This window comes from Halichoerus grypus, chromosome 14, assembly GCF_964656455.1.
Source record: "Halichoerus grypus chromosome 14, mHalGry1.hap1.1, whole genome shotgun sequence".
NCBI classification, from domain to species: Eukaryota; Metazoa; Chordata; class Mammalia; order Carnivora; family Phocidae; genus Halichoerus; species Halichoerus grypus.
The window spans coordinates 73,726,793-73,754,739 of record NC_135725.1 but is presented as its reverse complement, the minus strand read 5'-3'; the positions used below and the strand labels follow the sequence as shown (position 1 = coordinate 73,754,739).

At 47.3% G+C, this 27,947-nt stretch overlaps 1 protein-coding gene across 1 annotated transcript in view; it reads right to left on the bottom strand.

Moving 5' to 3' along the window:
• SNX30 (sorting nexin family member 30) overlaps positions 1–15,362 on the bottom strand; it is a 109,023-nt gene extending 93,661 nt beyond the window's left edge. The window contains exon 1 of the mRNA XM_036122001.2: positions 14,908–15,362. Coding sequence (XP_035977894.2) covers positions 14,908–15,063 — 156 coding nt within the window. The 5' untranslated portion in view covers positions 15,064–15,362. The remainder of the gene's footprint in view (positions 1–14,907) is intronic.
• Positions 15,363–27,947: the final 12,585 nt, after the last annotated feature.

Sequence of the window (27,947 nt, the reverse complement as noted above, 5' to 3'; positions counted from 1 at the left end):
AGAAGAGTGGGCTCTCAAGTCAGACAGACCCAAGTTCAAATCCCAGCCCCACTCTCCTCTAGCTCTGCGACTTGGGACAAGTTACGGCTCCCAGAGCCTACGTCTCCCCAGCTGTCAAAGGGGAACAAGACAGTAACTACACCATAGGGGAGTGCCCGGGGATGATCCAGCACGGCTCCCAGCCAGTTAGAGCTCTGTAACTGTTAGCAGCGATTATGAGCACCCCCTGCCAATATCTCTGAGCGATTATGAGCACCCCCTGCCAATATCTCTGAGCGATTATGAGCACCCCCTGCCAATATCTCTGAGCGATTATGAGCACCCCCTGCCAATATCTCTGAGCGATTATGAGCACCCCCTGCCAATATCTCTGAGCGATTATGAGCACCCCCTGCCAATATCTCTGAGCGATTATGAGCACCCCCTGCCAATATCTCTGAGCGATTATGAGCACCCCCTGCCAATATCTCTGAGCGAAGGCAAGGATAACTGGGGGAGCGCATATGCTGAGCACCCTCTGTGGGGGAGAGACCAGAACAAAGGGGAAAGAAAGTAGAAGCAATGGTTAGGGAAATGAAAAGCAGTCCGAAGCACACATTAAGCATGAAAAGCTGGGCACGAGGGGAGATTAAGTTCTTCTAGAAACAGGAAATGCTAGAATGCTGACAGGGGATGGAGTAGCAAGTGCCATGGTCAACCCAGACTGGAGAAGCAAGCCCCAGGAAGCTGGCCTCATCAGAAGCACACCCAAGGAATCCAACAGTCCTGACCTAGAACACCAAGATGGATAAGAGGCGATTTTAACAGGACCTGGCAACCAGCACCTCTAAAGGATATACTCGGGGCCAGCTCCGTGGGTGTGCAGTCTGCACTCACACAGGATTCTGTGCTCAGAAGGGTTCCACACGGGGCTGAAAGCTCTGCTGTCACCATCGTGAAATTCTTAATAAAATCTTAACAAGGGGACAAGCATTTCAGTTTTGCACTGGGTCCCACAAATTACACAGCCCATCTTGGATACACTGCTAAAGAACGTTCACTGGATTAACATATGCATAAGAAAATCTAAGGGCTGAAAGACAGTAAAGAATTTCCCATTATTATCAAACCCGAAAACAATTACTCAAATTCTCACTGAAATCCCAATGTTGACCATTAATATCAAGGACAAAACCTGTAATAGGTAACCCAATGCCTCCTTCAAACATGCTTTACTCTAGAATTTGTTTAACTCAAAAGAAATCACTCTGAATTACCCTCCTGGCATTCTGTGTAACCCCTATCACCATCTTCAATTGCAATCCTTCACTGGTACCTCCTCTGTCTCCTTTCCTGGGCCTTGACTGCCTAAAGGTAAGGTCTTCTTGTCCATCTATGTAACCTCAAGGTATGACACACAATAGGCCCATATAAATCTTTGAGAAAAATGAAGAAAATTCCAAGTGCCCTTCACAATTGCTGATGCAAGTCATGAAATAAACATTTGCTTGACCGGAAAGCGCAGAGAAAGGCTGCTAAATTGCATTTTTTGCAGCATAAATGCTGATGTCAACAGGACGACAACAAGCCCAGTTCCTTAGAACACACCTCTGCCCTCATTAAGTAGCCCTAAAGAAGGTCTAGGCTTCCATTTTTGCAGTAAAACAGCTATTCTACAAGCATGTCTATTCTAATTACAGACCTGTCCCAGCTAATGTCATTTCCAGAATTTAGATATCTTGATTCCCAAGGAACACGCCTTACACAGCCCATAGTACAGAGAAGTCACTCAAACATTTGTAGAATTCATCTTAGCACTTCAACTATTAATATGATTTATTGATTTTAGTAAGAAATTAGCTTTAAAAGTAGATACATCCTCGCCGCTCAGTGGGAAGTCTGCTTCTCCCTCTCCCACTCCCCCTGCTTGTGTTCCCTCTCTTGCTGTGTCTCTGTCAAATACAAAAAAAAAAAAAAAAAGTAGATCCTCAATGCGGAAAGGACAGTCTTTTCAACAAATGGTGTGCTAGGAAAACTAGAAATCCACATGCAAAAGAATGAAGTGGGATCCTTGTCTTACACCATATACAAAAATTAACGCAAAATGGATTACAGACCCAAACCTAAGACCCCAGTCTATAAAACTCCTAGAAGAAACATAGAAGAAAATTTTCATGACATTGGACTTAGCAATTATTTCTTGGATATGACACTAAAAAACAGGCAACAAAAGCAAAAATAGACAAATGGCACTATAGCAAACTAAAAAATTGCGCAAAAGACACAAAGGCAACCTAGGGAATAGGACAGAATATCTACAAATTGTGTATCTGATCAGGGTTAAATATAAAAATAAAATATGAAAGTAACTCCTACAACTCAGCAACAAAAAATCAAATAATCTGGGGGCACCTGGGTGGCTCAGTCAGTTGGGCGTCTGTCTTTGGCTCAGGTCATGATCCTGGAGCCCAGGGATGGAGCCCCACATCGGGCTCTCTGCTTGGCGGGGAGTCTGCTTCTCCCTCTGCCCCTCCCCCCGCTTGTGTTCTCTCTCGCTCGCTCACTCTCTAATAAATAAATAAATAAAATCTTTTTAAAAAATCAAATAATCTGATATACAAATGAGCAAAGGACTTGAATGGACATTTCTCCAAAGAAGATATACAAATGGCCAGAAAGTGTATGAAAAGACACCTAACAGTATCAATCATCAGAGAAATACAAATCAAACTTCACATCCATTAGGATGGCCACTTTTGTCAAAAGAACAGAAAATATCAGGCGCCTGGGTGGCTCAGTTGGTGAAGTGTCCAACTCTTGATTTCGGCTCAGGTCATGATCTCAGGGTTGTGAGATCCAGCCCCGCCTTGGGCTCTGCGCTGGGCATGGAGCCTGCTTAAGATTCTCTCTCCCTCTGCCTCTCCACCCCCTCACTTTCCCTCTCTAAAAAAGATTAAATTAAAATTAAATTAAAATTAAAAAATAAAAAGCTTTAAAAAGAAAGATCAGAAAATATCAAGTGTTGGTGAGAATGTGGAGAAATTAGAACCCTTGTGTACATTTGGTGGGATTATAAAATGGTACATCCACTATGGAGAACAGTATGAAAGTACCTCAAAAACTAAAAACAGAATTACCATATAATCCAGCAATCCCACTTCTGGGTTTACATTAAAAAAAAAAAAGAAAAAGAAAACAGGATCACAAAGAGATATTTGTACATCCATGTCCACTGCAGCAGTACTTATAATGACCAAGAGGTAGAAGCAAACATCCACCAGAAGATGAATGGATAAAGAAAATGTGATCTATCCATATAATGGAATATTATTCAGTCTTTAAAAAGAAAATCCCGTCTCATGCTACAACATGGATGAACCTTGAGGACATTATTCTAAGGAAATAAGCCAGTTACAAAAAGACAAATACTATATGATTCTATTTATATAAGGTATCTAAAGGAGAAGTGTCATATTTATAAAGACAGAAAACAGAATGGTGGTTACCAGGGGTGGGGGGGTGGAGGGAGTGTCTGCTAACGGGAACGATGAGTTACCTTTGGGGTAATGAACATTCTGGAATTAGAAACAGGTGACGGGGTGGGCGAGGCACCTGGGTGGCTCAGTCGTTAACTGTCTGCCTTCGGCTCGGGTCATGATCCCGGGGTCCTGGGTTCGAGCCCCGCATCGGGCTCCCTGCTTCTCCCTCTCCCACTCCCCCTGCTTGTGTTCCCTTTCTCTCTGTGAAACAAATAAATAAAATCTTTAAAAAAAAAAAAAAGAAGAAGAAAGAAACAGGTGACGGTTGCACAACCTTGTGAATATACCAAAACCACCACACTATATGCTTTTAAAAAGTGGATTTTATGGTATGTGATTTCTATCTCAATTTTTCTTTTGAAAAGCAACTACGCCTGAGGCACCTGGGTGGCAAAGTTGGCTAAGCGTCGGTCTCTTGGTTTTGGCTCAGGTTGTGATCTCAGGGTCGTGAGAGGGAGTCCCGAGTCAGCTCCACACTCAGTGGGGAGTCTGCTCGAGATTCTCTCTCTCCCTCTGCCCTTCCCTCCGCTTGCATGCTCTCTTTGAAAATAATTTTTTTTTTTAAGATTTTATTTATTTGACAGAGAGAGACACAGCGAGAGAGGGAACACAAGCAGGGGGAGTGGGAGAGGGAGAAGCAGGCTTCCCGCCGAGCAGGGAGACAGATGCAGGGGCTCGATCCCAGGACCCTGGGATTATGACCTGAGCCGAAGGCAGCTGCTTAACCGACTGAGCCACCCAGGCATCCCTAAAATAAGTAAATAAATTTTAAAAAATAAAAATAAAGTAAAAAATTAAAAGCCTTAGAAAATCTATAGTTTAATTTTTGACCTGTTTCTCCCGAAATTTGTTTTGTTCTTGCCATGATGATTCGGCCAGTCACTAAAACCTGTGACTCAAGAGTCTCCCCCGTAAGTAATCTCCTACTGTTTGCCTAGCGCACGCACCTCAGAGCTGCTCTGGAACCCTGCAGCTGGAAGCAGGGCTGACTTACTCTTGCAGACTCCCCGCCCCCAGTCGGGGGCCACGGCTGAAGCTCTGGGCCCAGCTGATTGGTCTCAGGCTGGGTATACGAGCCAAGCCATGTCTCCCTGAGATTCTTCCCTGTGTAAGAGACTGACTCCCTCTCTGGAGGCACAGCTGTAAAATGGGAGGAATGGGAGCTGCCAGTTGCCCCACCCCCCTCCCTCTTGGAGAAAACTGCTCTGGAGCATGAATCTGACCCTCGGGAACATTCAGACCCCTGCTTCCAGCTCACTCCTGGGGTTAAAGTGAGCCTGTCCATAGGTTCACCTTTTTTGCGTAATTTACTGAAAGCCTGATCTCTAACATTTGCAAACAAAACTCCTGAGCAATACACTCCCTGAAATCAGTGAGTCAAACTCCACCAAAACTGCCTCCCCCAACCTTCTGCTCCAACAGTCTTCTCCCTAGACTCCCAGCCTCTTGACTCCACCGTATCCCACTCCAGCCCCAGCTAGGGGCTCAGTCACAGGGACCTAACAAGTATGGCCCTAAACCTTCCCTGCTTAAAATACAAACTGGCCTCCCAGTCCCGTGGGATAAAGCCCTCGCCGTCCGCCAATACAGACCTCCATCTGCCCACCCCCTCCCTCTCCAGCTGCACGACTCAGCCACCGTCTCCTGGGCCATTCCTGCAACCAGACATTGCCCAGCTTTGGCACATGCTGGTTTCTCTGCCCCGGGTACTTTTCCTTGCTCTGTCAGCTTGTTAAAACATCTACTTCTCGGGGCGCCTGGGTGGCTCAGTTGGTTAAGCGACTGCCTTCGGCTCAGGTCATGATCCTGGAGTCCTGGGATCGAGTCCCACATCGGGCTCCCTGCTCAGCAGGGAGTCTGCTTCTCCCTCTGACCCTCCCCCCTCTCATGCTCTCTGTATCTCATTCTCTCTCTCAAATAAATAAATAAAATCTTTAAAAAAAAAAAAAACCATCTACTTCTCCATTCTCCACCTCAAACATCATCTCCTTTGGAAAAGCCACCGTTCTCCTAAGCACGCTCACTCCCTACTTCCAACCCTGTACCTTACTTTCACAGTAACTGTAGTGGAGACGGCCGGCACCCACCCACGTCCCCTCGCCCTGACCAGTCCAGGGCCCACTGGCCTGACTTCCAACCGCCAGCACGTGCATTTCTTGGTCTGACTGCTTCTCCTACTTTGCCCACCCACGGGGCAGACTGCAAAGTGCCTGGGGATTCAATGCCCAAACACGCCGTCCATGGCGTGCTCAACCAATGACTGATAAAGGCTGCGGTTTGGAGACCCGGGCGGCCGCACCCCGGGTGTGGACAGCCGAGGCGTGTGTTCTGTACGGGCTCCGAGGGGTGTCAACTGGTTTGGTAACTTACCTTTTCCTGGTGCCTTCCCTTCCCTGTCTCACTTTCCTTCACCTCTCCAATAAACTACTAGCGGTTAAATTCTTTCTCAGGGTCAGCTTCTAAGGCGATACAAACACCCAGCATTTTCACAGTATTTACTATTTGCCAGACACTATTCCAAACACGCGTTCCACCTTCAGAACACCCCCGTAAAAATAACCCAAAATTTAGATAAGGGGACACCGAGGCATTACAAGGGTAAGAAACTTGCCCAAGGCCTCAGAGCCAGTAAATATATGTAACATTTTTCACATTCTGTTGTAACCATCTCTTCTCCACTAGACCAAGAACCTCTTGAGGGAGGTTCCTTTTTATCTTAATCTTTCTCAATGTCCTCAGCATCTAGCAGAGCCAGGCACACAAGCACATGCTTGAGACATGAAGGTTTTTTATTTTTTAAAGATTTTATTTATTTATTTGACAGAGAGAGACACAGCGAGAGAGGGAATACAAGCAGGGGGAGTGGGAGAGGGAGAAGCAGGCTTCCTGCTGAGCAGGGAGCCCGATGTGGGGCTTGATCCCAGGACCCTGGGATCATGACCTGAGCCGAAGGCAGACGCCTAACGACTGAGCCACCCAGGCGCCCCGAGACATGAAGGTTTTTTAAAGAGCCTGCACTCTGCTCCCCAAACCCGTTGTGTGTTCTTCTTGCCTCTGTGCCTTTACTCAAACAGGAGTTTGAGTAACACCTCTCCTCAGATCCCTCTTGCCCTGGTCCACACACCGTCACCCCGTCCACACACACACAGAACAGCATCCTGACTACTGCTCTGGCAGCCAAGATGAGCAATTCTGTGGGGTGAGCGGAGGCAAGACCGCATATAACCCCTCTAATACCTAATAAACAAACCCAATTACTCATACACGGATTAGTGCACCTTTGCCAAGCTGTTTTGTATTTTAACACAAAACGTCTGTCTTCTTCCCTGTAACCTTTACTAATACTCAAGTCTCCCCTATCCTAAATGTCTTCGCTCACCCCTGTTTTTCCCCCAAGCCACCACCCTTCTTATAACCCAAGTTATACAACCCCTGCCTTCCATGTGATCGTCAACGCCCGCATCTTCCGCGGCCATCTTTAGCTGGATCTATTGGGGTTACGTGTCTATATGCTAAGGAAGAGCTTCCCGGAAGCAGCATCTGGGCTAAGCCTTGAACTCTGAGTAGGCTTCCAAAGGTGGGGCTCAGACCACCTCTGTCCTGACTCCTGACCTCAAACTGCACCCTCATCATCTTCACACTTCCTGCTCACACTCACTTCCCAATCTGTGCGCGCCCTCTCTGTGAGGGCGCCAGTCATCCCCACTCTACCAAAACGAGTCATCTTTATGTTTTCTAATCTTTCTTCTTGCAGGCCGCAACTCCAACTGAAACCAGGCCAACGCTTTCCTACCACCTCTCTTGCTGCCAGCCCCACCCCGTCCCAAGCACTGACCACACCGTCCTCTGCCCAAAAACCCTCTAGGGTTGACTCCTGCCTGAAGAATAAAAGCTAACCTCCACATCACCGCATTCAAAGCAGTCTTGGGTCTGCTGACTCCTCTCTCACTAATCCCCACCTCCAGACCCTCAAAACCCATCCCAACACATGACGCGACTCAATCCAATTCCAGCGGGCACAGGTCCTTCCCATCTCAGGAGCTTTGCTCAGGCTACTCCCTCAGCCCGTGATGCTTTCCTCCACCTCGTACCCGAAAGGCTCCTCAAACTTCAAGGACCCGGTGAAAACACCACCTCGGCCGCCTTAGCTGATTTTCAGACATACACCCCGACAGTGGGGCTGACCAATAGGAACTAAGCACCCCTTCTCAATATTCAATATTCCCAAAGTAAAATTCAATTTTTACTTCACATTTTAAGGTCAATGCATCTATCAGTCAATATTTCTTTTTTTTTAAGTGGCAAGTGGCAAACCCAACTGAAAAGAATGTCAATAAAAGGGAATTCGTGACCTCCTGTAACCAAGAAGCAGTGCTGGCTTCGGGCATCACTGGCACAGGGGGGTCCAGGATTCGAGTGACCCTCAGGGCCTGTCCCCCCTTTCTCTCCTAGCTCTCCTCTCTGGCCTCTTCTTAAGCAGCCCCTCTCCACATCGCAGCAAACAGAGGTTCATAGTCTAACAGAAAGAGATACTCTTTCCCCCAGCATCCATCTGAGCAAATCTAAGAAAGACAGTTTGGCTCTCCTAGAGTCCCATGTCCACCAAGAAAGATATTTTGGCCAATGGAAAATATTGATGAAAGACCAGAAGACAGGATGAGAAGAGAAGCCAGGGTGCTTCTCCCCCTGCCCTGAGCCTTTTGTTCTGGTTCAGAGAGCGACCCTGGCAGCAGCTGCTTCCTCTCCAGACCTCCCCTCCTCTGTGGATCCCGCACTTGGGGAGCCGCCCCACCATGGTTCTAGTTCCCACAGAAGCTCCTGGATGTTAACATCACCTCCTCCCGTTGACCCTCCGGCCCTGAGGGTAACAGCAGTTTCTTGCTGTCGCTACTCTCTTAACCTCACCATCTCCTGGTTGACTTCTCATGTCTTCCATCGCCTATGTAACTAGCTCCCTGTACTACACCCTTTCAGTTTGACATACCTACAGAGGTTTTTCACCCTGACGGGACCACAACTGATACAGACACGGACAAAGAACAGGCAGCAATGTGAGGGGCGATATGGAGAGTACAACCCCTAGGAATAACCACCGTCACCACCTCATATTTACTAAAGGCTCCCTACGTATCAGGCACTACTCTAAGTACGAACTTCCCAGATCCTCACATCAACCCTGTGCTAGAGGTGCTTCTCTCATCCCCTCTTTACAGATGAGGAAACTGAGGCTCAGAGAGGTTAAATAATTTGCTGTCACAAAGCCTGTAGGTAGGCAGAGCTGGGATTCAAACACAGCCAGGCAGGCTCTGGAGTGCCACGGAGAAAGTGCTTCCAGAAGGAGGGAACTCAACAGCACCAAGTGCTAGGTGGAAGAAGAAGTCAGGATAGACGAGGATGGTGAAGGGGCTACTGGATTTTGCAAGAAGGAAGTCACGAGTAAAGTCAGAAACCAGACAGCAGTGGGCTGAGGAGTTAGCAAGTAAGACAAGCAGGGCAGACCATTCTTTCAAAAAGTTTGGCTGTGAAGAGGAGTCAGTCACAATATAGATCACGAGATGAGGAAGAAGAGAGCCTCACAGCAGAGTTTTCTTTACCTCTGGTTTGTTTTACACGCGAGGGTGACCTGAGCATGTTTAAATATTGATGGAATGAGCCAGGCGAGAGGGAGTGTGAAGACACAGGAATGAATGAGGGTGATGAACAGAGCAAGGTCTCTGAGAGGCCAGACGGGGCGGGCCACACGGTCCAGGAGCGGCCTAGAATCCCTTCCACGGCAACTGGGGGCAACCAAGAAATGATGGCTACGGATTCAGATCATTTCGTAGTCTGAAAAAAGGAAGTTCTTTTACGGTGGCTTCTGTCTTCTCATCAGCAGAACTGGAGGGCGGAGTAGAGGGGCGGAAGGTGTGAGGAACAGAGTGAAGCTTCAGACCAGCCATGGCGCACAACGGGAGCGTCTGCGCAAAGAGAGGAGCGCCCAGCGCCACTGAGGCCCCAGCTGGGGCTGGGACCCATGAACTGACCCTGGCAGCGATTCTCAAGGTGTGCTCACACCCTAGGTGTAGGCAAAAGACCTGAACCCATGGAATGATCCAGGCTGGGTGTAAAGAAGGAGAGCAAAGGAATGGAGGACAGGAAGTGGCAGGAGGAGCTGATGAGATGAGCCATGCAATGTGAAGGAGGGAGGTGAACAGGTGCAGTCCGTACTTGCTGACTGGGAGGAGGGGAAGGCAAGAGAAGATGCTATCTCAAGGCATTATCTCAAAGCCCAACCATTCTGGGTATTAGAACGCAAGGGTGTGGCCGGGGGAGGGCAGCTGGACTGAAAAAGAGGTCAAGGTGTGTGGAGATAAAGTTAAGAAGCCCATAGCTTTGAAGGTCTGAACAGAGTCCCTTGAGGGGAGGGCATGATTGGAGAAGACCATGAATTGAGGTCTAGAGATTTTTTTTTTTTAAGATTTTATTTATTTATTTGACGGGGGGGGGGGTTTGGGGGAGGGAGAAGCAGGCTCCCCACTGAGCAGGGAGCCTGATGCGGGGCTCGATCCCAGGACCCCGGGATCATGACCTGAGCGGAAGACAGACGCTTAACCGACTGAGCCACCCAGGCGCTCCGAGGGCTAGAGATTTTAATGAATGAGAGGCAGGGGTGTTAGAAATGACAGGGAGCGAAAAAGTCGTGGAAGTCCTGTAAAATGGACGTTTGTTTCTGCTTGTCCCCCATTCATTCATTCCTCCTTCTATTAGCAGCCTCCTGAATCTGCTTTGGAAACCACCTCCATCCTCCCCAGCCACACAGGGAGCTTCTAAGATACTAACAATATTCTCTTAAGCTGCGGGGTAGGAGGAACATGAGTATTTATTGTTCTTTAAACTGTAGAGATACATTTTATTCTTTAAACATTTTATGTACTTTATATGTACATTTCACAATTCAAACACACAGACCTACAAAAAATTTCCTTTCTCCACTCTCCAAAGATAAGGACCTGGTACAGGTCTGGGCAATCAGAGCTAACAAAGCTTGGTTTCAGTGCCTGACCCAATTTAGGCTCATGAGACACCAGCCCAGGGCTCTGGCTGGAGCTATCAGGAAAGAGACACACTCTTTCTGCTGAAATTGTGAGGTTTATTTGTAGAACATATCCCTTCGCTAGCTTGAGGATAAAACTAACACCGAAGAAAGCAGAGCCAAGAGACGGAGGGTGACAGATTTCCGATATCATCTGAATACCTAGTTCCAGCCACTCCTGAAGCCGAATTACCTGGGGCTTTTAAAAAACATTAAAGCCAGGAGATTTTTTTTTCTTCGCCAGTTTGCATTTGGTTTATGTCCTTTTAACTAAAAGGAAACAAATTTCAGAATAGCCAAATAAAGGGTTCTCAATTCAACAGCCTGTGTGACCCTTTTCAACACACAAGTCAAATCACGCCCTCCTTCTGCTCAAGACTGTGCAGTGGCACTCAAAGCAAAGGCCAACATTCTCAGGGTGGCCTATGAGGCCCTACACCATCTGGACCCTCCCTTCTCTGCTGTCAGCCAACAACTCTCCATTGTCCACTCTGCCTCAGCCATAGTGGCCTCTGGGCTATTCCATAACACACCAGGCAGATGCCTGCAAGCCTCCGCTTTGGCTGTTCCTTCCACCGGGACCCGCCTCCAGACCTCCACTCGCTAACTCCCTCCCTCACCTGCTCCACATCTCTTCTCAAAGCTCCAGTTCTCAGGAAGGTCTATCCAAATCCTCCTCCCACAGCCAGTGATCCTGAGCCCCCTCCCCAACCTACTTCTTCTCCCTTCCACAGCATTTATTACAGAACGTAGGACGTACTCAGTGAGAAGTACCCAATGAGGGCAGGGGTCTTTAACCAGCTGACTCATCTCAAGTTCCTGGAAGAGTGCCTGTCTCATGATAGGCCCTCAAATATGTGACTGAACCCATACAATAAGCTGGGTCAAGAGCTTGGTTTGTAAAGGGCCGTGGGGAGAAAGGACACTGACCCCCACCTCCTGATATAAGTGGAATAGACAAGGAAAAGACACCTTTGGAAGAAGTAGCCACCGAAGAGGGCAGGAAGTAGGCAGAAGAGTTCAGTGAAGAGGCTGTGGGTGTGGGAAGGGGTGTTAACCACAGTTGGGGCTTGAGTGGGCTTGGTGTCTGAGTGTTGGGAGGCACACAGAAGCTGGAGGCTGAGTCAGGGGAGAAGCAGCCCAGAGTGGTTTGCAGATGAAAGTAAAAAAAGAGTCAGGCCAAGTGGTTTATTTACATTCTAGGTGGAGATGAAGGATGAAGTGACAGAAGGCCTGGTGGGTTCATGGGGCATGAAAAGAATTAGTCCTAGCAACCCTTGGAAGACAGGAAGGATTCTCCCGTAACTCCAAGGTTTGAATGATTTTAGAAGTTAGTGGATGAAAAAGCCATCATATTTGGTTGTTGTTTCCTTCTCCAGCAAGCATCCCAGACACCATTCAGAAGTGTGTGCTGGACCAAGACACGAGGCTTCCCCGTTCTTGGCAACATCCTGGGCCCACAGAAAGCAATTCCCCTCTGCGTCATACAACAGCCCTGTGCCATGAGCAGCCTGTCAAACCCTCATTCTCCAAGCTCAGAACTGACTCTGAACCAGGCATCCAGGGTCACAACTCCATTGTCCAGAAAGGCGAGAAAACAGGTTTCTTTTCAAAGACAGATCACAGCACTCAGCTTTCCTACCTGTCCTCCAACGACCCCCGTGCTGCATGGGCAAGAGAAAGAGGCCAAACAGAAGGCTTCCTTCCACTGGTCCTGACTCACCTTTGTTGAATGCTAGCCTCTCTCTACAGAAATTTCTCCACAGTCGCTAGAACACACGTGCATGCCAAGATTCAAGGAAAATGTTACTTCCAGTCAGGGAAAGAAATTACATTATTTAACCTCTAAGGAAAAGTGGCTTACTATAAATCAGGCCCTTGGGAGTGATGTCATTTTGATGCTTCTTACAGCTGTAAGGAGACTTATTAAATATTCAATAATTAATAATAACGGCTTCAAGATGGTCTTTCTCACAGAACTGTCCCTGTAAAGGAAGCCAGCAGTATTTAGACTTGGGCCTGACTTCCCACCCACCAACAAGATCTTAGTGGTACGGGGCGTTTGTCCTCCCCGTACTTACTAGTAAAATGCCCATATTTCTGAGACAGGTATCCTCCAAGAGTGGATCATTAAGCAAATGTTTTTTTTTTTTTTAAGATTTTATTTATTTATTTGATAGAGAGAGACACAGGAAGAGAGGGAACACAAGCAGGGGGAGTGGGAGAGGGAGAAGCAGGCCTCCCATGGAGCAGGGAGCCCGATGCGGGGCTCGATCCCCAGACCCTGGGATTATGACCTGAGCCGAAGGCAGACGCCTAACAACTGAGCCACCCAGGTGCCCCAAATTAAGCAAATGTTTAAACCAGTGGGGGCACCTGGCTGGCTCAGTCAGAAGAACATGTGACTCTTGATCTCAGCATCATGAGTTCGAGTCCCACACTGGGTGTAGTGATTACTAAAAACTATAATAATCGTAATAGTAATAATAAATACAAAATTTTTAAAAAATAAATAAAATAGCCATCAGTGGCAGCCAGCATTCAAGATGGCTCCAATATTTATACCTCCTGGTATTTATACCCTCTTCCCACTTTGTACTAGCATTGGTCTGTGGCAGAATGATGTCACTTCCAAGATTAGATTATACAAGAGTGTAGCTTGAGTCCTGGGATCTCTTGCTCTCTTAGACCACTTGTTCTGGGAGGAAAAAAGCTGCCGTGTCAAGCAGCCCTATGAAGAGGAACTAAGGCCTGCCAACAGCCTAGTGAGTGAACAAATCCTCCCCCAGCCCAGCCTTCAGATGACTGAAGCCCTGGTCAACACCTTGACTGCTACCTCAAAAGAGACCTGAGGTCAGAACCACCCAGCTAAGCTGCTCCTAGGTGACACTGTTGACCCCCACACACTGTTTTCAGGTGCTAAGTTTTGGAGTAATTTGTTAGACAGCAATAGATAATTAATTCACTATCCTGAGAAGGAAATCAGAAGGTTTAACTTGGGTCCCTGTCCTACATGCATGTAGGAACAATATCTCGGTCTAGAAGAAAGCAACAAATTATTCATTCAGTCACTCAACAATTGCTTATTGAATGTCAAATATGCACAAGGTATTTCCAAGCAACATAACCCTTCATATCATTTATTACCTATAAAATAAAGAGAAATAATCACAAACAGCCCCCCCCCCCCCCACACACACACCTCAAACTGCTCAATCCATTGGTTTCATTAGCTTTTCAAGCCTTTTTGCTCCTAATGCTCTACTCCCCACTCCTGGCTTTCATAAACTCTTTTACGAAGGTACATCAAGTTCCCCTCCATAGCTATTTTGAGTGCTCGGTGCACTAATACTCATTTTTATTGTACCACATGCCCTCCCATCTATCGGGGAAAGAATTGGGTCCTCTGATCCCATCTAATATTGGGACTAGGAGGAATTCATTTAGTATTTTACCGGGAGGAGGGAACCCTAATCACAAGTGTTAAGAGCAATTCTAATTTCTGCAATTAGTGAGTAGGTGGCCACGGCAGCGCTGACAGAATCACAGCTCAAGCTCTGGTCCCAGCTGAAATGGAGGGGTAGGGGGATGCCGCCCCTTACCCTTCGCTGGACTCTGCTCTCTCAAAGCAACACCAGGATTATGCTGCTCTAAGAAAATCAGGAGCCTCCTTCTGCACAAAGAAGGTCAAAGGGCGAGCTTTCTTTCCATCAACCACAAAACGGGCCTCTGCCAAAGCTAACCAGTGTGGAGGGCCGTCAGAGGTGAACCTAGCCCCGGAGAGAAAACCACAGCGAGACTCGCCCCTCGCCGGCCAGGGTCTGAGTCAGGTGACCCCGCAGGGCACACAGCAAACCTAAACAAAGATCACTCCCCACATGACAGAGCGTGGGGAAAATGACTCTGGCAGTAAGAGCAAGGCTGCCAGTCCTACCACGGAAAACCATTAACTCTTGCTCCTTTGCAGTCCCAGGAAAGTGGGGGAGCTACAAGTTACCCGACAGCTCAGCCTTCGGGGATGCACCTGGAGGAATTTGGGACCCCATCCCAGGACACACGCGCCGGCCACCGCACACCCGCCACCGGCCCCAACACGCGGGCAGGACCCCTCCCCACCAGCTGTCACTGGCGCCCGCCCCCCTCGCGGCTACGACCCCGCGGGGGCGACAGGGACGGACGCTTTTTCGGAAGGCTCTGGGGCCCAGGGCACGCCCGCCCCCGGGTTGGGGCGCCAGGGTGGGCGCGGCGCCCGTTGGGAGCTCCGGGTCCACCATCCCCGAAATTCGCCTCCCGGTCCCCAAGCCCCGTGCGCCCCACCTTGTCGCCGAAGCTGCGGGCCATCAGCAGGTCCGGGCTGGGCGTGCTGTCGCCGCCCACGGCCTCCTCGCTGCTGGAGCCGGCCAGCGGGTGCGGCATGTCGAGCAGGGAGTGGGGCCCGGTGGACGGCAGGCCCTTGGGGGGCCCGCCCGACATGGCGCGCACGGCTCAGGACGCGCCGCCGCCGCTTCCTCCTGTGCCCGCCGCGGCGGGCTACCCCAGCGCCCGCGCCCAGGCCCGGCTCGGCCGCGGTCGGTCGGAGGCCCTTCACCAGCCGGGCTGGGAGCCGCCGCCGCCGCCCGCCGGCTCGTCTCTGGCGGCGCGGGGCCGGGCCGGGCTGCGGCTGGGCTGGGCTGGGCTGCGCTGGGCTGGGCTGCTCGGGTCCGCGCGCCCCCGCTCCGCGCCCGAGCCCGCCGCGGTTCGCTCGCACCTTGGCCGGGGGCGCCCAGCCCGCTCCGCCACGCCGCCCAGCCCGCTCGCGGCCCCGCCCCCGCGGCGCCTCGGCCGGCCCTGGAGGGGGAAGGAGGCGGGAGCGGAGGGGAGGAGGCCGGAGGAGGGAGGGGAGGGGGACGAGGAGGCGCGCCCGAAGCCCCGCCCCTGCCCGCCGCCCGCCGCCCGCCGCCCGCCGCCCCGCAGGAAGTGCGCCCTGAGCCCTCGGCCGCTGTCCTCCGCGTGGCCAGCCTCGCCTCCGAGAGGCCGCCTTGTGGGGGCTGCGCGCCGTCCCCAGACACATGTTTAACGGAAATCAGCGGTGGAAAAAGACGTTGGAGCATCCTGTTCCATTCCACCCGCGTTTACTGAGGCGTCCGCGGCAGCCACGCGGGGGGGCGGGGGGGAGGTTTGGGGCCCGCACATGAGTCGGGATCTTCTGGCCTCGAAGATAACCCAAAATGGAATTATACCGCGTATTATAAGAAGGGCGTAAAAGGCTCTGAGGCGCAGAGGAGCTGGAGGACCTGGGGTGGGGAGCCCAGACGGGAATTCAAGGAGGCAGTGGGAGGTTTCTTCCCATGCGCGCCGACATCCCCAGGCCATCTTGCTTCTGCAGGGAAGCCCACTTTGTGTAAGGCTAAACCTCAGTGAGCGTCAGAAAAGAAAGACAGGGAATGCTACAAATGATGTAGGATTCAAACTCACACCTTCACCCAACTGCCTGTTGAGAGAACCGTATTTTTCATGCGTTTGTGCTTCCTTTCCAGGCCTGTGGATGAGCGGAATTCTCATTTGTATTTGTTAGCAGAGTGGAGATAGTCAAGGCATTACATGAGCTCTTTGGGGGGGAAGTTCACCTCCTTTTCCCGCCGTACCTGTCTCTGAAGCTTCTTTCCTTAGGACCGAATCAGTAGAGGGCATCAGCCCGCACAAGAACTGATGGATGGCTTCTAGCAAAGTAGAGGGAAGGGTGGCCCACTGTGAGGGTGTACTTTTTCCTGTCGATTTCCAGCCTCTTTAGGTTTGTCCGGTTTCACCTGACAAATTTTGCAGTTGGAATTCACCGTGTTCTCCGCCACACCTTTATTGCGAAACGAGTAATACTTCAGCAGGAGGAGAATGCTGACCCAAAATATCGCTCAGAGACTCACTGAGCTTCAGAGACCTTCCCTTATTTACTCTGGTGTAATTCGCTGGGCCTTAGCCCTCAGGTTATCTTTTCTCTCCCCAACATGGCTCTGCCGTGGTTGGGGAGAATAGGATTCAGAGGGCACTGGGAACAATTTTAAATGCTGCGTCTATCTACCTCACAAGAATGCCAATGTCTGGTCCTCCTAGAGGTGGGTAAAATTAATACTTTTATATTCAAGGGCTGCTTACAACTACTACAGAACCTATTAACTGTTCTTATTAGCACCAAAATAAATAGCATGGATATAACTAGAAATGAGTGTTCTGTAGATGGATAACATTGGTGTCTCTTCCCAAATAGGGTTATTTATTTTAACAAGCAGGCCACCTTAACATAATAGCTTACTTTATGAAGACTCTGCTCAGCTTTCTCTTCAGGTCACCAGGGAAGAGTGAAAAGAGAGCCACATTTGGATTCCTGCTTAGTCACAAAAGTGGGTGACTGTGAGCAAGTTACCTAACCTTCATGAACCTGTTTCCTAACCTAGAAAAGAGGAGGGAGCAGGTAATAATAGTTGCCTTGGTGGTTGTTGTGGAATAACATATTCGGTATGTAACATTCCTAGCAAAATGCTGGTGTGGAAGTGACATTTCCTAAATGTGAATTCCCTTTCTCTCCCTCAGCTTTTCTCTACTATTGTTACAAAACGATAATCCTAGAGTTTTCATAACTGAACATGCTGCCCTCCAAACTCTTCTACTTGCTTAGTTTGGATCAGAGTACCATTTTTCTGTGCTCCTACCAAAAATAAACACCACCACCCCCCCCCCCCGAAAACCAGAGTTCCTAAAAGGCCATATGAAAGACTTTATTCATTTATTTTCCAGTTTCCTGGTTGGTCAATGGCATCTGGCCACAATGATCCGGTGGGTAGTCATCAAAACTAAAGAAAGTGAACTTCTATGGAAAACATTTTGGTATAAAGTTTCCACCATTCAAATTTAGCCCAGGGCTGCCTATTCATACTCACCACTTCCTGTTGTATTTCAGTGTTCCTTGTGGTGGGAAATTGTCCCTGAAATAATATTAAGTGTCCTAGAGTATGTGGCTACACTTCTACTGAAAGCTCTCAGAGCAACATGGTGGGAAGGAAGAAACGTGAAGTTTTTATATCTGAACAGAAGTTTGTAGTGTTTATTGGAATTTATGGAGGGAAGCTTGGATCTCTAGGCCTGAGTTGTGAGGAAGAATGCACTGGATGTTATATGCCTAGGGATATGGGGGAGATGCCACCAGATGCCAAGAACACAGGATGGGATGGGGCCTTGCACCATCCACAGGGAATCTTAGGCACTTAGGAAGGCACCTTTCAGGAGACGGGGCCTCGGACCCCGGAATTTGGTAAGTTTGCCAAGCTGGAATCCTGTAAACCTCACTAGCAAGTCTATCAGGGCTTTCCACGAGCACCCAGACTTCAAACCTCAGAAACAAAGCAGAGTCACAACAAAGCATTCTCTCTTTCTCTCCCCTGGTACAGCATGTGCTTAGGCCTTATTCATGTTTGTGTTAGCTGCTTATCCTCTCCTGGTTTTTAATACAATCGTAGCTTTATTTTATATGGCATCCCAAACCCTGCCTCAAAATAACACCACCACTTCTGAAGTGGACGGCTGAGGAGGACAAAGGAGGTTTTCAAAGAGCATTCAGGGTGACATGTAGAAAGCCACAGAAGGCTGTCTCAAACAAGAGGGGCCACTGAGAAGACACCATCACCAACACAGGCAAAATTGTGAGGACAATTTAATTCAGCCAATGATGGCGCAGGAGAAAGCAAGAGCCAGCAGGTCCACTTGAGGCCGGGATCTGAAGAGTTTTGCAAACAAGAAATTGGACCTTACCCCAGAACCAGCAGAAAGGCTTGTGGGTACATGGTAGGATCGTATTATGCTTCCATACCGAAACTCCTGGCCCCCAAAGCATAGAGACCCCGGGGCATTGGATAGTGCAACACAGACCACGGAGTTGGTGCCTCCGATCCACCTGTGAATTTGTCAAAATGCAAATTTTTAGACCTCACCCAAGAGATTTTGATTCTGGGCTGGTCCTGGAATCGACATTTTTCAACATCCCCCCCCCACTCCCCGCCCCGAGGTGATGCTGATACTGATCTATAAACTATACTCCGAGAAACACTCTCTGAGCTCCACCCATTTCTCTAAACCTAAGATGACATTCCAAACCACCTTTGGTAAACAGCACTTTTAAGTGCTTACTTTGGAGAAATTTCCTGTTTGCTGAAAAGTTTCTTAAAAGACAAAATTCTCTTACAAAATTCTATTATAGTGACCTTCTACCCTAAACTTTTATGGTTCTTTTTATGGAGCTTCTACCAGGTGCTTAAAATTTGGGAGAAGAGCATAGATGAACGAAACTATCTGTTGACAGATTCATTTCATAGCTCTGCCAGGGAGATGCCTCACCATGGAGTGGGTATTTTTCAGAGCCCCCCAAAAAAGTTCTTGGGATGGCCCTGCCAGCTTCATTAAGTAACTGGGCTTCATCGGGCCATAGCAGCGTCATTCACCACCTTCACAAGGGGTACCTGCTACCGGGCTTTCTTCACAAGCAGGCTCTGGAGGGCGCGGGGTGTTATGCATGCTGTTGCGGAGGCTGCCCATTAGAGAGGGTGAGCTGGAGGGCTGACAAGCGCTGGAAAACCCGGCACTGAGTCTCACTGGCCGTGAGAGGAAGGGAAACCTATTTACTGGCTGTGTGCTCCAGGACGGTGTTTGGTTTCATCACCCGGCACGCTCCTTAAAAGGCATCTAGAAGGTAAACATCCAGACATCCTATGACCCAGTAGTTCCACTCCCAGAACACAGCAGAAACGCGTGTGTACATGCATCGAAGGATGGATTTGAGAATCTCTACAGCCGCGCTACTTACAATAGCCCAAACTAAAAACAATTTACGTAACTGTCAACACTGGGAATGTTAGACAGAAATGACAGGGGAGGGACGGCATGGTGAGTGAATCTCACAAACACAGTTTTTTCAAAAAGTCATCCCTATGCCTAAGGGGGGGGGGTGGGATGGCAAACTCACGACCCCGAGATCAAGAGTCACATACTCCACCGACGGAGCCAGCCAGGCGCCCCTCACGATCACAATGTTGAATGCGAGAAGCCAGATACAAAAGAGCGTCTACTTGGGGCTCCTGGGTGGCTCCGTCAGTTCAACGTCCAACTCTTGATTTCTGCTTGGGTCTCGATCTCAGGCTCATGAGTTCAAGCCCTGCATTGGGCTCCACGCTGGGCATGGAGCCTACTTAAAAAAAAAAAAGAAAGAGTATCTACTTGATGACTCCCAATTGTCTAAAGTTCAAAAACAGGCACAACAAAAGTGCAGTTCTAGAAGTCAGAATAGTGCGACTTTTGTGGGGGTTTCTGGAGTACTGATAATATTGTTTCTTGATCTGGGGGCTGGGTTCATAATGCATTTATGATCTGTGAGCCTTTATGTTAGGCTTTATTCAAAGTTTACGTAAAAAAAAAAGGCAACTAGTCTATGCCCCTCACTTCATCAATGAGGAAGTTGAGGCCCAGAGATATTAAGTAACCTGTTCAAGGGCAATCAGCTAGTTCTACTGTTAAGTGCTTCCTTCCACTTGGATGCATAGGGCTTCACATGTAGGCTTGGGCAATACTCGTGTAAGTAAAAGATAAAGGAGTGAGGGCAGAAGGAAGGAAAAAGAGAGAGTGGTGTCAGCAGCTATTATGTACCTACCAGTCCCCGGGCCCCTTTCCCCGCTGGTCGCCCTGTCTCTCTTCCCCCCTCCCTTGGAACGCAGGCTTGTGAGGGCCATCTTGTGGCCGTGAGCGGAAACATCCCCACTACTCGGGCATCCCTGAGCCGTGGCCCCTGACTCCAGGCTTCTTCGGTAAAAAGTAAAGCTCCCTATGGTCTCAGGCAGTTGAACTGCGATCCCTGTGACATGCAGCTGAACTCATCCGTAGGGATTCAGAAGAAGGGGAATACAAGCAGGCAGGAGAGGGTCTCAGAAGAGAGCCCCCCCTTGTGGGCAGCAACGTCCACAGCAGCAGCACCATCCCTCTCTGGCGTGCCTTCGTGAAGGGGGCAATACTGTCCCCGAAAGGGGTGAAACTTGGTTCTTGGGGTCACAGTAGGGCAAAAAAGTCTTAGAGATTACAATGGTTTATGGCTCTCCAAAGCTAACCAACAAAATTTTATTCTTTAATATTTAATTTTTCGTGTTTGGGCAAATTGAAACCTACTTCCCTTTAACCCCCTTCAGGGCTGTGATGAGGAAAAAAGATTAGGAAACACCTGCTCCCTCAAGCAGGAAAAGCTGTAAGACAGAAGAGGAATAGAGAGTTTCCGGCTTCCTAAGGCAGAGCTCCGGAGCCTTCCCAAAGCCTCAGAATTCCAGCAGCTCTTCCCAGAACCTTGGCCCAGGCTCGACCACCGTGATAGGTCTAGCCAGGCCTGCTCCTCCCAGGCCCTCCTGTACTTTGTCACCCAGGTGATAAGGAACGTGCAGGCCCACAGTCTCGTCCGCATTATACAGAGGGAGGAGTCTGCGGGCAGGAGGCTTCATCTTTCTGCAGGACCTGTGGGCAGCGTAGCAAGATGGTGCCGGGGGCACAGGCAGGAAATTACACTCAGCACCCAGACTGTTGGTCCAGGGGAGGTGACTTGCTAAAGGCAGGGCTTCCCCCACACCACCATCTAGATAAGGTAATTGATCATGCTGATATGTCAGGTTCTCCGATTGGCAGAGCAGGAGGCTTGGTTTTTCCTACTTGGGGCCTCTGATGATGTGGCAGGCAGCCCACCGTCATTACCCACCCATGAAGAAAATGGCAGATTCAGGAAGCTGCTCTCACCACATACCCATTAGTCTGATTCTCTCTGTTTGCTAGTAGCCTTTGAGTTGAGGGCAATAAATGGAAACTTCTAGAAGTTTTATCTTGTTGACTTGCTCACTTTTTCCAAAATCAAACGCAGTCCTTTGAAAGATTTCTTAAACCACACTGTGCTACCCTAGAATGAAGGTTCATTCAACTTCCAATTTCTAGTGCGTGTGGTGTATCTTGGCTCCTCCAAGTCAGTATCCTTGGGAGGTTGTCCCAATCTACTCATTCAGCTGTTTCTTGTCATCAAGTCAAAGCAGACCTAAGTTCTTCCTAGGAAAAGCCACACATCCAGTCCCTCAGAGTGGTATCTTAGGAGGTTATTGATGATACAAGTAAAGTAATTTAACAGTGAAATGAGAGCAGAGTTGTAGCTTCACTTTGAACACGAGGTTTCCGTACAGTCCGAGGGTAAAGGTCTGCTCTGCTTATTTCAGTCTCTATCAGCACCAGTACTACCCAGAACCCTCTAGAGGGTTAATACATGGGTACGTGGCCAGTGCTGTCTGGGGATCAGGAAACTTTAAGGGGATACCAGAAACTAAATCATGCTGCCACTCCCTTCATAAAAAAAAAAAACAAACAACTACACGATCATAATTTGATATATTAGCATAATTACTAATAGAATAATATTTTTTAAGCTATTGCCAATCTGGACGGCTCCTGTAATTTTCCTGGAGTAGAGAGGATGCCTTTTATATTTGATAATATCACTGCTGATGGTATTCTATCACATGGGTAAGAGAAGCTACACAGTGTCCAGTCCTTCCAGCTGAGACCCAGGGGCCCTTAGGCTGGTTGGGCAGGAAAAGATGGTAAGAGGAATATTTCTAACCTGCAGCTTCAGGTAATACAGAAGTCATGAAATTGTGCAGAGCTGAGTAAAGTGAGAAGCCAAGATAGAAAAACCAGGGTAAGGGGTCTGAATTGGTCACTAAAGCAAGGGGGGTGGGTGGTAAAAGCAAGTGTCAATGGTGAAGAAAGGAACAAAGGTTCAAGAACCAGGAACAACAGGTCGAGAAAATAAGCCTCCTGGTGGTCCCGGAGCACCATCTTGGGGCAGGAGGGGATAAGAGATATCATCGTAACCCACTGAACTTGCTGGAATGGGAGGCATGGAGTGCCCAGGGCAGCCAGAATCAGCTATTCTGAAAGGCTTGTCTGAGCTGGCTGGAGAATTTGGACAAAGGAAATGACTTTTCAAAATTCATTTCTGACCCACCCACAAAATTTGTTCAAATTAAGCACTAGGTGGTAGAGGAGCACCAACTCTTTGGGAAAGCAGGATGCTTTCTTGGCCTAGATATATTCCCTCAGGAAGGATGTGGCTAGCAAAAATATTTCCCCCTCCCTTTCAATTAAAAAAAAAATTGAGAATAATTTTAGATTTACAGAACAGTTTGCAAAGATAGAAGGAGAGTTTTCACATACTCCTCACCCAGCATCTTCTATTGTTAACACATTATATCATTATGGTACATTTGTCATAAGGAGGCAACATTGGCATGTTACTATTAACCAAGTAAATGGTACACTTTATTGGATTGTATTAGTTTTTCCTTAGTGTTTTCTGTTACAGAATCTTAACCAGGATACCTCATTACATTGTGTAGTCATGTCTCTTAGCTTCTTCTGGTCTGTGGCAGTTTCTCACACTTTCCTTGTTTATGATGCCCTTGCTGGTTTTGAAAAATATCAACCAGGCATTTTATAGAATGCCCCTCAATTTGGGTTTGTCTGTTGTTTTTCTCGTGGTTAGACTGGGATTATGGGTTTGGGGCAGGAAGACCACAAAAGGAAAGTGCTAGTCTCATCATATCATATCAAAGGTGCACACTATCAACATGATTTGTCATCATGATGTTAACCTTGATGACCTGGTCCAACTAGTGTTTGTCAGTTTTCTTCACTGTGGTTACTCCTTCTCCCCACCCCCACCCCTCCCCATACCGTAGTCTCTGGAAACACAGTGCTAAGTGCAGTTTGGCTCCTTTCTGACCTTTGCGGTTAGGACCCCATTTTCAACTCTTTATTTGAAAGAGAAAGTTATGTGGTCAAGGCAGGTCTCAAAGCATCACCTGAGCACCCATGCTGTACCCTAAGCACCCACACATGGGATGATCGAGACTCTGCCTTCCGGGAGTATTCTTCGTCCTTGCTCTTGTTCTTTGTTCCTGGCCCTCAAGGGTTTATCTTCCCCCCAAACCTGTTGAAAGAAACTTCTCTCTCTCAGATACACTAATCCTTTCCCAAAATCTAGTCAACAAGTGGGGTTCTACCTGACTAGTGATGAGGAAAAATTGAGAATACATTCCAGATGAAGTAAAGACATAAATGTAAAAATAAAATATTAGCATAACGTTTAAAGAACCTTGGAGAGAGTAGAAACCTTAAGCCACACAGGAAACTGGATAGAAGTTGTAAAAGAAAAGAGAAATAGTTGACTACAGGAAAATTAAGAGAATTTGATACTAAAAATGCCATATGTCAAAAGATAAATTGTGGTGGAGAGCAATAGATAAAGGGTATGAGATTTCCTTTGGGGGTGATTCAATGTTTTAAAATTGATTTTGGAAACGGTTGCACAACCTGTGGACATAGAAAGAACTACTGAATTGTATAGTTTAAATGGGTGAATTGATGGATATGTTAATTAGCTTGATAGTGATAATCATTTCACAATGTACACAGATATCAAAATATCACATTGTACACCTTAAATATATACAATTTTTTACATTTATTTATTTATTTTAGAGAGAGACAGCAGGTGCATGAGAGTCAGGGGAGGGGCAGAAGGAGAGAATCCCAAGCCGACGCCCAGCTGAGTGCAGAGCCCAATGCGGGGCTCCATCCCACAACCCTGAGACCATGACCCAAGCTGAAACCAAGAGTCAGGCACTCAACTGACTGAGGCTCCCACGCCCCCCTTAAATATTTACAATTTTTTTAGGTCAATTCTACCTCACTAAAGCTGGAAAAAGAGAATATTAATCAATCAATGGGTAAATTATATGGTATATGAATTAGATCTCAATAAAGCTGTTACCAAAAAAAGACAAAGGATAATCTGGAGAAAATTACCTGTAACACATATGACCCGCTAGTATTAATATCCTTAAACACAGCCCCTACAAATTAATAAACTACCAAAAAATGGACAAAAGATCCCAGTCCACGTACTCCAAAAAAAAAAAAAAAAAGGACAAAAGAGGGGTGCCTAGCTGGCTCAGTTGGTGGAGTGTGCAACTCTTGATCCCAGGGGTCATGAGTTCAAGTCTCACATTGGGCATAGAGCTTACTTTTTTTTTCTTTTTTTTTTTTTAAGATTTTATTTATTTATTTGACAGAGAGAGAGATAGCGAGAGCAGGAACATAAGCAGGGGGAGTGGGAGAGGGAGAAGCAGGCTTCCTGCCGAGCAGGGAGACCGATGTGGGACTCGATCCCAGGACCCTGGGATCATGACCTGAGCCGAAGGCAGACGCTTAACGACTGAGCCACCCAGGCGCCCTTTTTTTTTCTTTTTTAAAGAGCGAGCCAGCGGGGGGGGGGGGGGGGGGGGAGGGGAGGGAGAGAAATAATCTTAAGCAGGCTCCATGCCCAGCACAGAGCCGGAGGTGGGGCTCAATCTTAGGATACTGAGATCATGACCTGAGCCAAAATCAAGAGTCAGAGGCTCAGCAGACTGAGCCACCCAGGCGCCCCTAGAGCTTACTTTAAAAAAAAAATTTTTTTTTTAATGGACAAAAGAATGTAGATAGTCAATTCAAAGAAGAAGAAATACACATGTCCAGTATATATGTAAAAAAAATGTTCAATTTCACTAGAGATCTATGAAATGTCAATGAAAGCAAAAAGATACAATTTTCACTTATCTTATTGGCAAACATCGAAAGACCAATAAATTATAATTAGGTGAGGATTCATGCTTTATGAAGCCTGAAATTTAAACAATTTGAGGGCCCTTTCCAAGCAAAATAATTTAAATTTTCATTACAAAACTTAGTACAAGGGTAAATATTTATTTAAAATGAGAAATCACCACAATGAGAAATGTTATGAATCTGATCGCAAATATAAAAAAAAAAATTTAAGTTGCTTATTAACTGCCTGACACACCTCTACAACACTATTCTTCTTTTTCTTTTTTTTTTAAAGATTTATTTATTTGAGAGAGAGAGAGCGTGCGTGAGCGGGGGGAGAGGCAGAGGGAAAGACCCTCAAGTAGACTCCCCGCTGAGCATGGAGCCTGACTCGGGGCTCAATCCCAACACCCGAGATCATGACCTGAGCCAAAATCAAGAGTCGACGCTAACCGACTAAGCCATCCAGGCGCCCCTGCAATACTTTTTTTCATAGTCTTTGGATGCATATTCCTTAAGAACTTCTTCATAAGACAACTATTTTATAACATTGTTTTCTATAGAAAGAATAGAAAGATATTGAAGTCTTTCCTCTAGTATGGCTGTTTGAAATTTGCGTTTTTATTACTGACAGTTTAGAGAAGTTTCTTTCAGCCCCAGATTCCTTGTTGGTAATGTGCTAAGATGCAGTCTGATACATTGACAGGCGTAAAATACATGGCTTACCACCAAACAGACCTGCTGCTGGTACTGCTGTTACAAAGTTTTAACCTACAGACACAGGAATTCTTACTGTGTTTCATGTAAGTTCCAGGTGAGTTTGTAATTGTATGTACCGCTTTACCAAGGATATCCCTGATGGAAGAGAAACACTTGCTTAGAATTCTATCACTTGGATGATGGGAAGAATTTTCTGCAAAGCCACTCCCAAGCCATACAAGCCAAGGGGAAGTGTGAAGGGAGGGAAATTTGGAGTGAAAAGGCACAGTTGTCTTAAATGGTTGTGGATAAAGGAACCTACTTTTTCAAATATTACATTAGTACATACCCCTGTGAGCACATTGCTGAGACTTCTCCCAAGGCCTGGGGCAGGGATTGGTAGCAGTGTAGAGACACCTGGTCAAGCAAAGAGCCCTGAAACAAACTTCACCTGAAATCCGCCTCCACGTCCACTATTAGTAAGGGTACAGGGAGCCAACTGGGTGCCCTCAGTGTCAGCACAAACTTGTTTCGCTACCAAAATAAAAGCACTAGTCCCTGAGGATATATGCGCAACGATGTTTACTGCAGCTCTGTTTGTAAAGGCCAAGAGAGTGGAAGCAACCTACATATACATCACCAGGGAAAAGGTTGAACAAATTATAGTACCTCCACACTATATTATGCAGCAATAAAAAACTAGAGTTTTATGTATCAGAAGGTCTATGATGGGGCGCCTGGGTGGCTCAGTCGGTTAAGCGTCTGCCTTTAGCTCAGGTCATGATCCTGGAATCCAGGGATTGAGCCCCACATCAGGCTCCCTGCTAGGCGGGGAGTCTGCTTCTCCCTCTACTCCTCCCCCCTGCTTGTGCTCCCTCTCTCTCTCACAAGCTCTCTCTCATGCTCTCTCTCTCAAATAAATAAATAAAATCTTTTAAAAAAAGATTTTAAATTAAATTTTAAAAAGGAAGTGGTGAAATAACATATAGTGGGATCACTATATATGAATGTATACATGTATATATACATATATGAACATATGTGTGTATAGGTTTATAGGAGAATAACAAAAAAATATGACAGGATATGGACCAGACGGTTAAGGTTTTTATCTTGGGGTGAGGGTGCAGCAGGGCAAGAGTAGACCAGATTCACATTTTCTTTCTACAACTTCATATTGTTTCCCTTTACACATTACAAAGAGCATTTATTTCTTTTGCAATTTAAAAATTCTAATACGGGGGCGCCTGGGTGGCTCAGTTGGTTAAGCGACTGCCTTCGGCTCAGGTCATGATCCTGGAGTCCCGGGATCGAGTCCTGCATCGGGCTCCCTGCTTGGCAGGGAGTCTGCTTCTCCCTCTGACCCTCCTCCCTCTCATGCTCTCTGTCTCTCATTCTCTCTCTCTCTAATAAATAAAATAAAAAAAAATAAAAATAAAAATAAAAAATAAAAAAATAAAAAAAATTCTAATACGGAACAATTTTTAAATGAAAGCATGAAACATCTGAGTTAAACGTATTTACACTACTTCCTACTTCTTTTCCAAGGCTAAGCCGTATTCTCTGTATAAGTCGACCTTTTACTTAACCTTTCTCCACTCCTAAAGTGATGTAATTACAAGAACTTTAAGATATCTCCATTATACCCCAATTAACAGCACTTAAAAAAAAAACCTCTTATGACAGGTTTCACTTTTTTTTTTTAATTTTAAGTAATCTCCACACCCAACGTGGGGCTCGTTTACAACCCCAAGATCAAGAGTCGTATGCTCTACTGACTGAGCCAGCCAGGCCTTGCAGGTATCACTTTTTTTTTTTTTTTTTAAGTAAGCTGTGCGCCCAGCGTGGAGCCCAATGTGGAGCTTGAATTCATGACCCTGAGATCAAGACCTGAGCTGAGATCAAGAATCGGATGCTTAACTGACTCAGCCACCCAGGCTCCCCCGCCCCCGATATCAATTTCTATTTCAAATTAT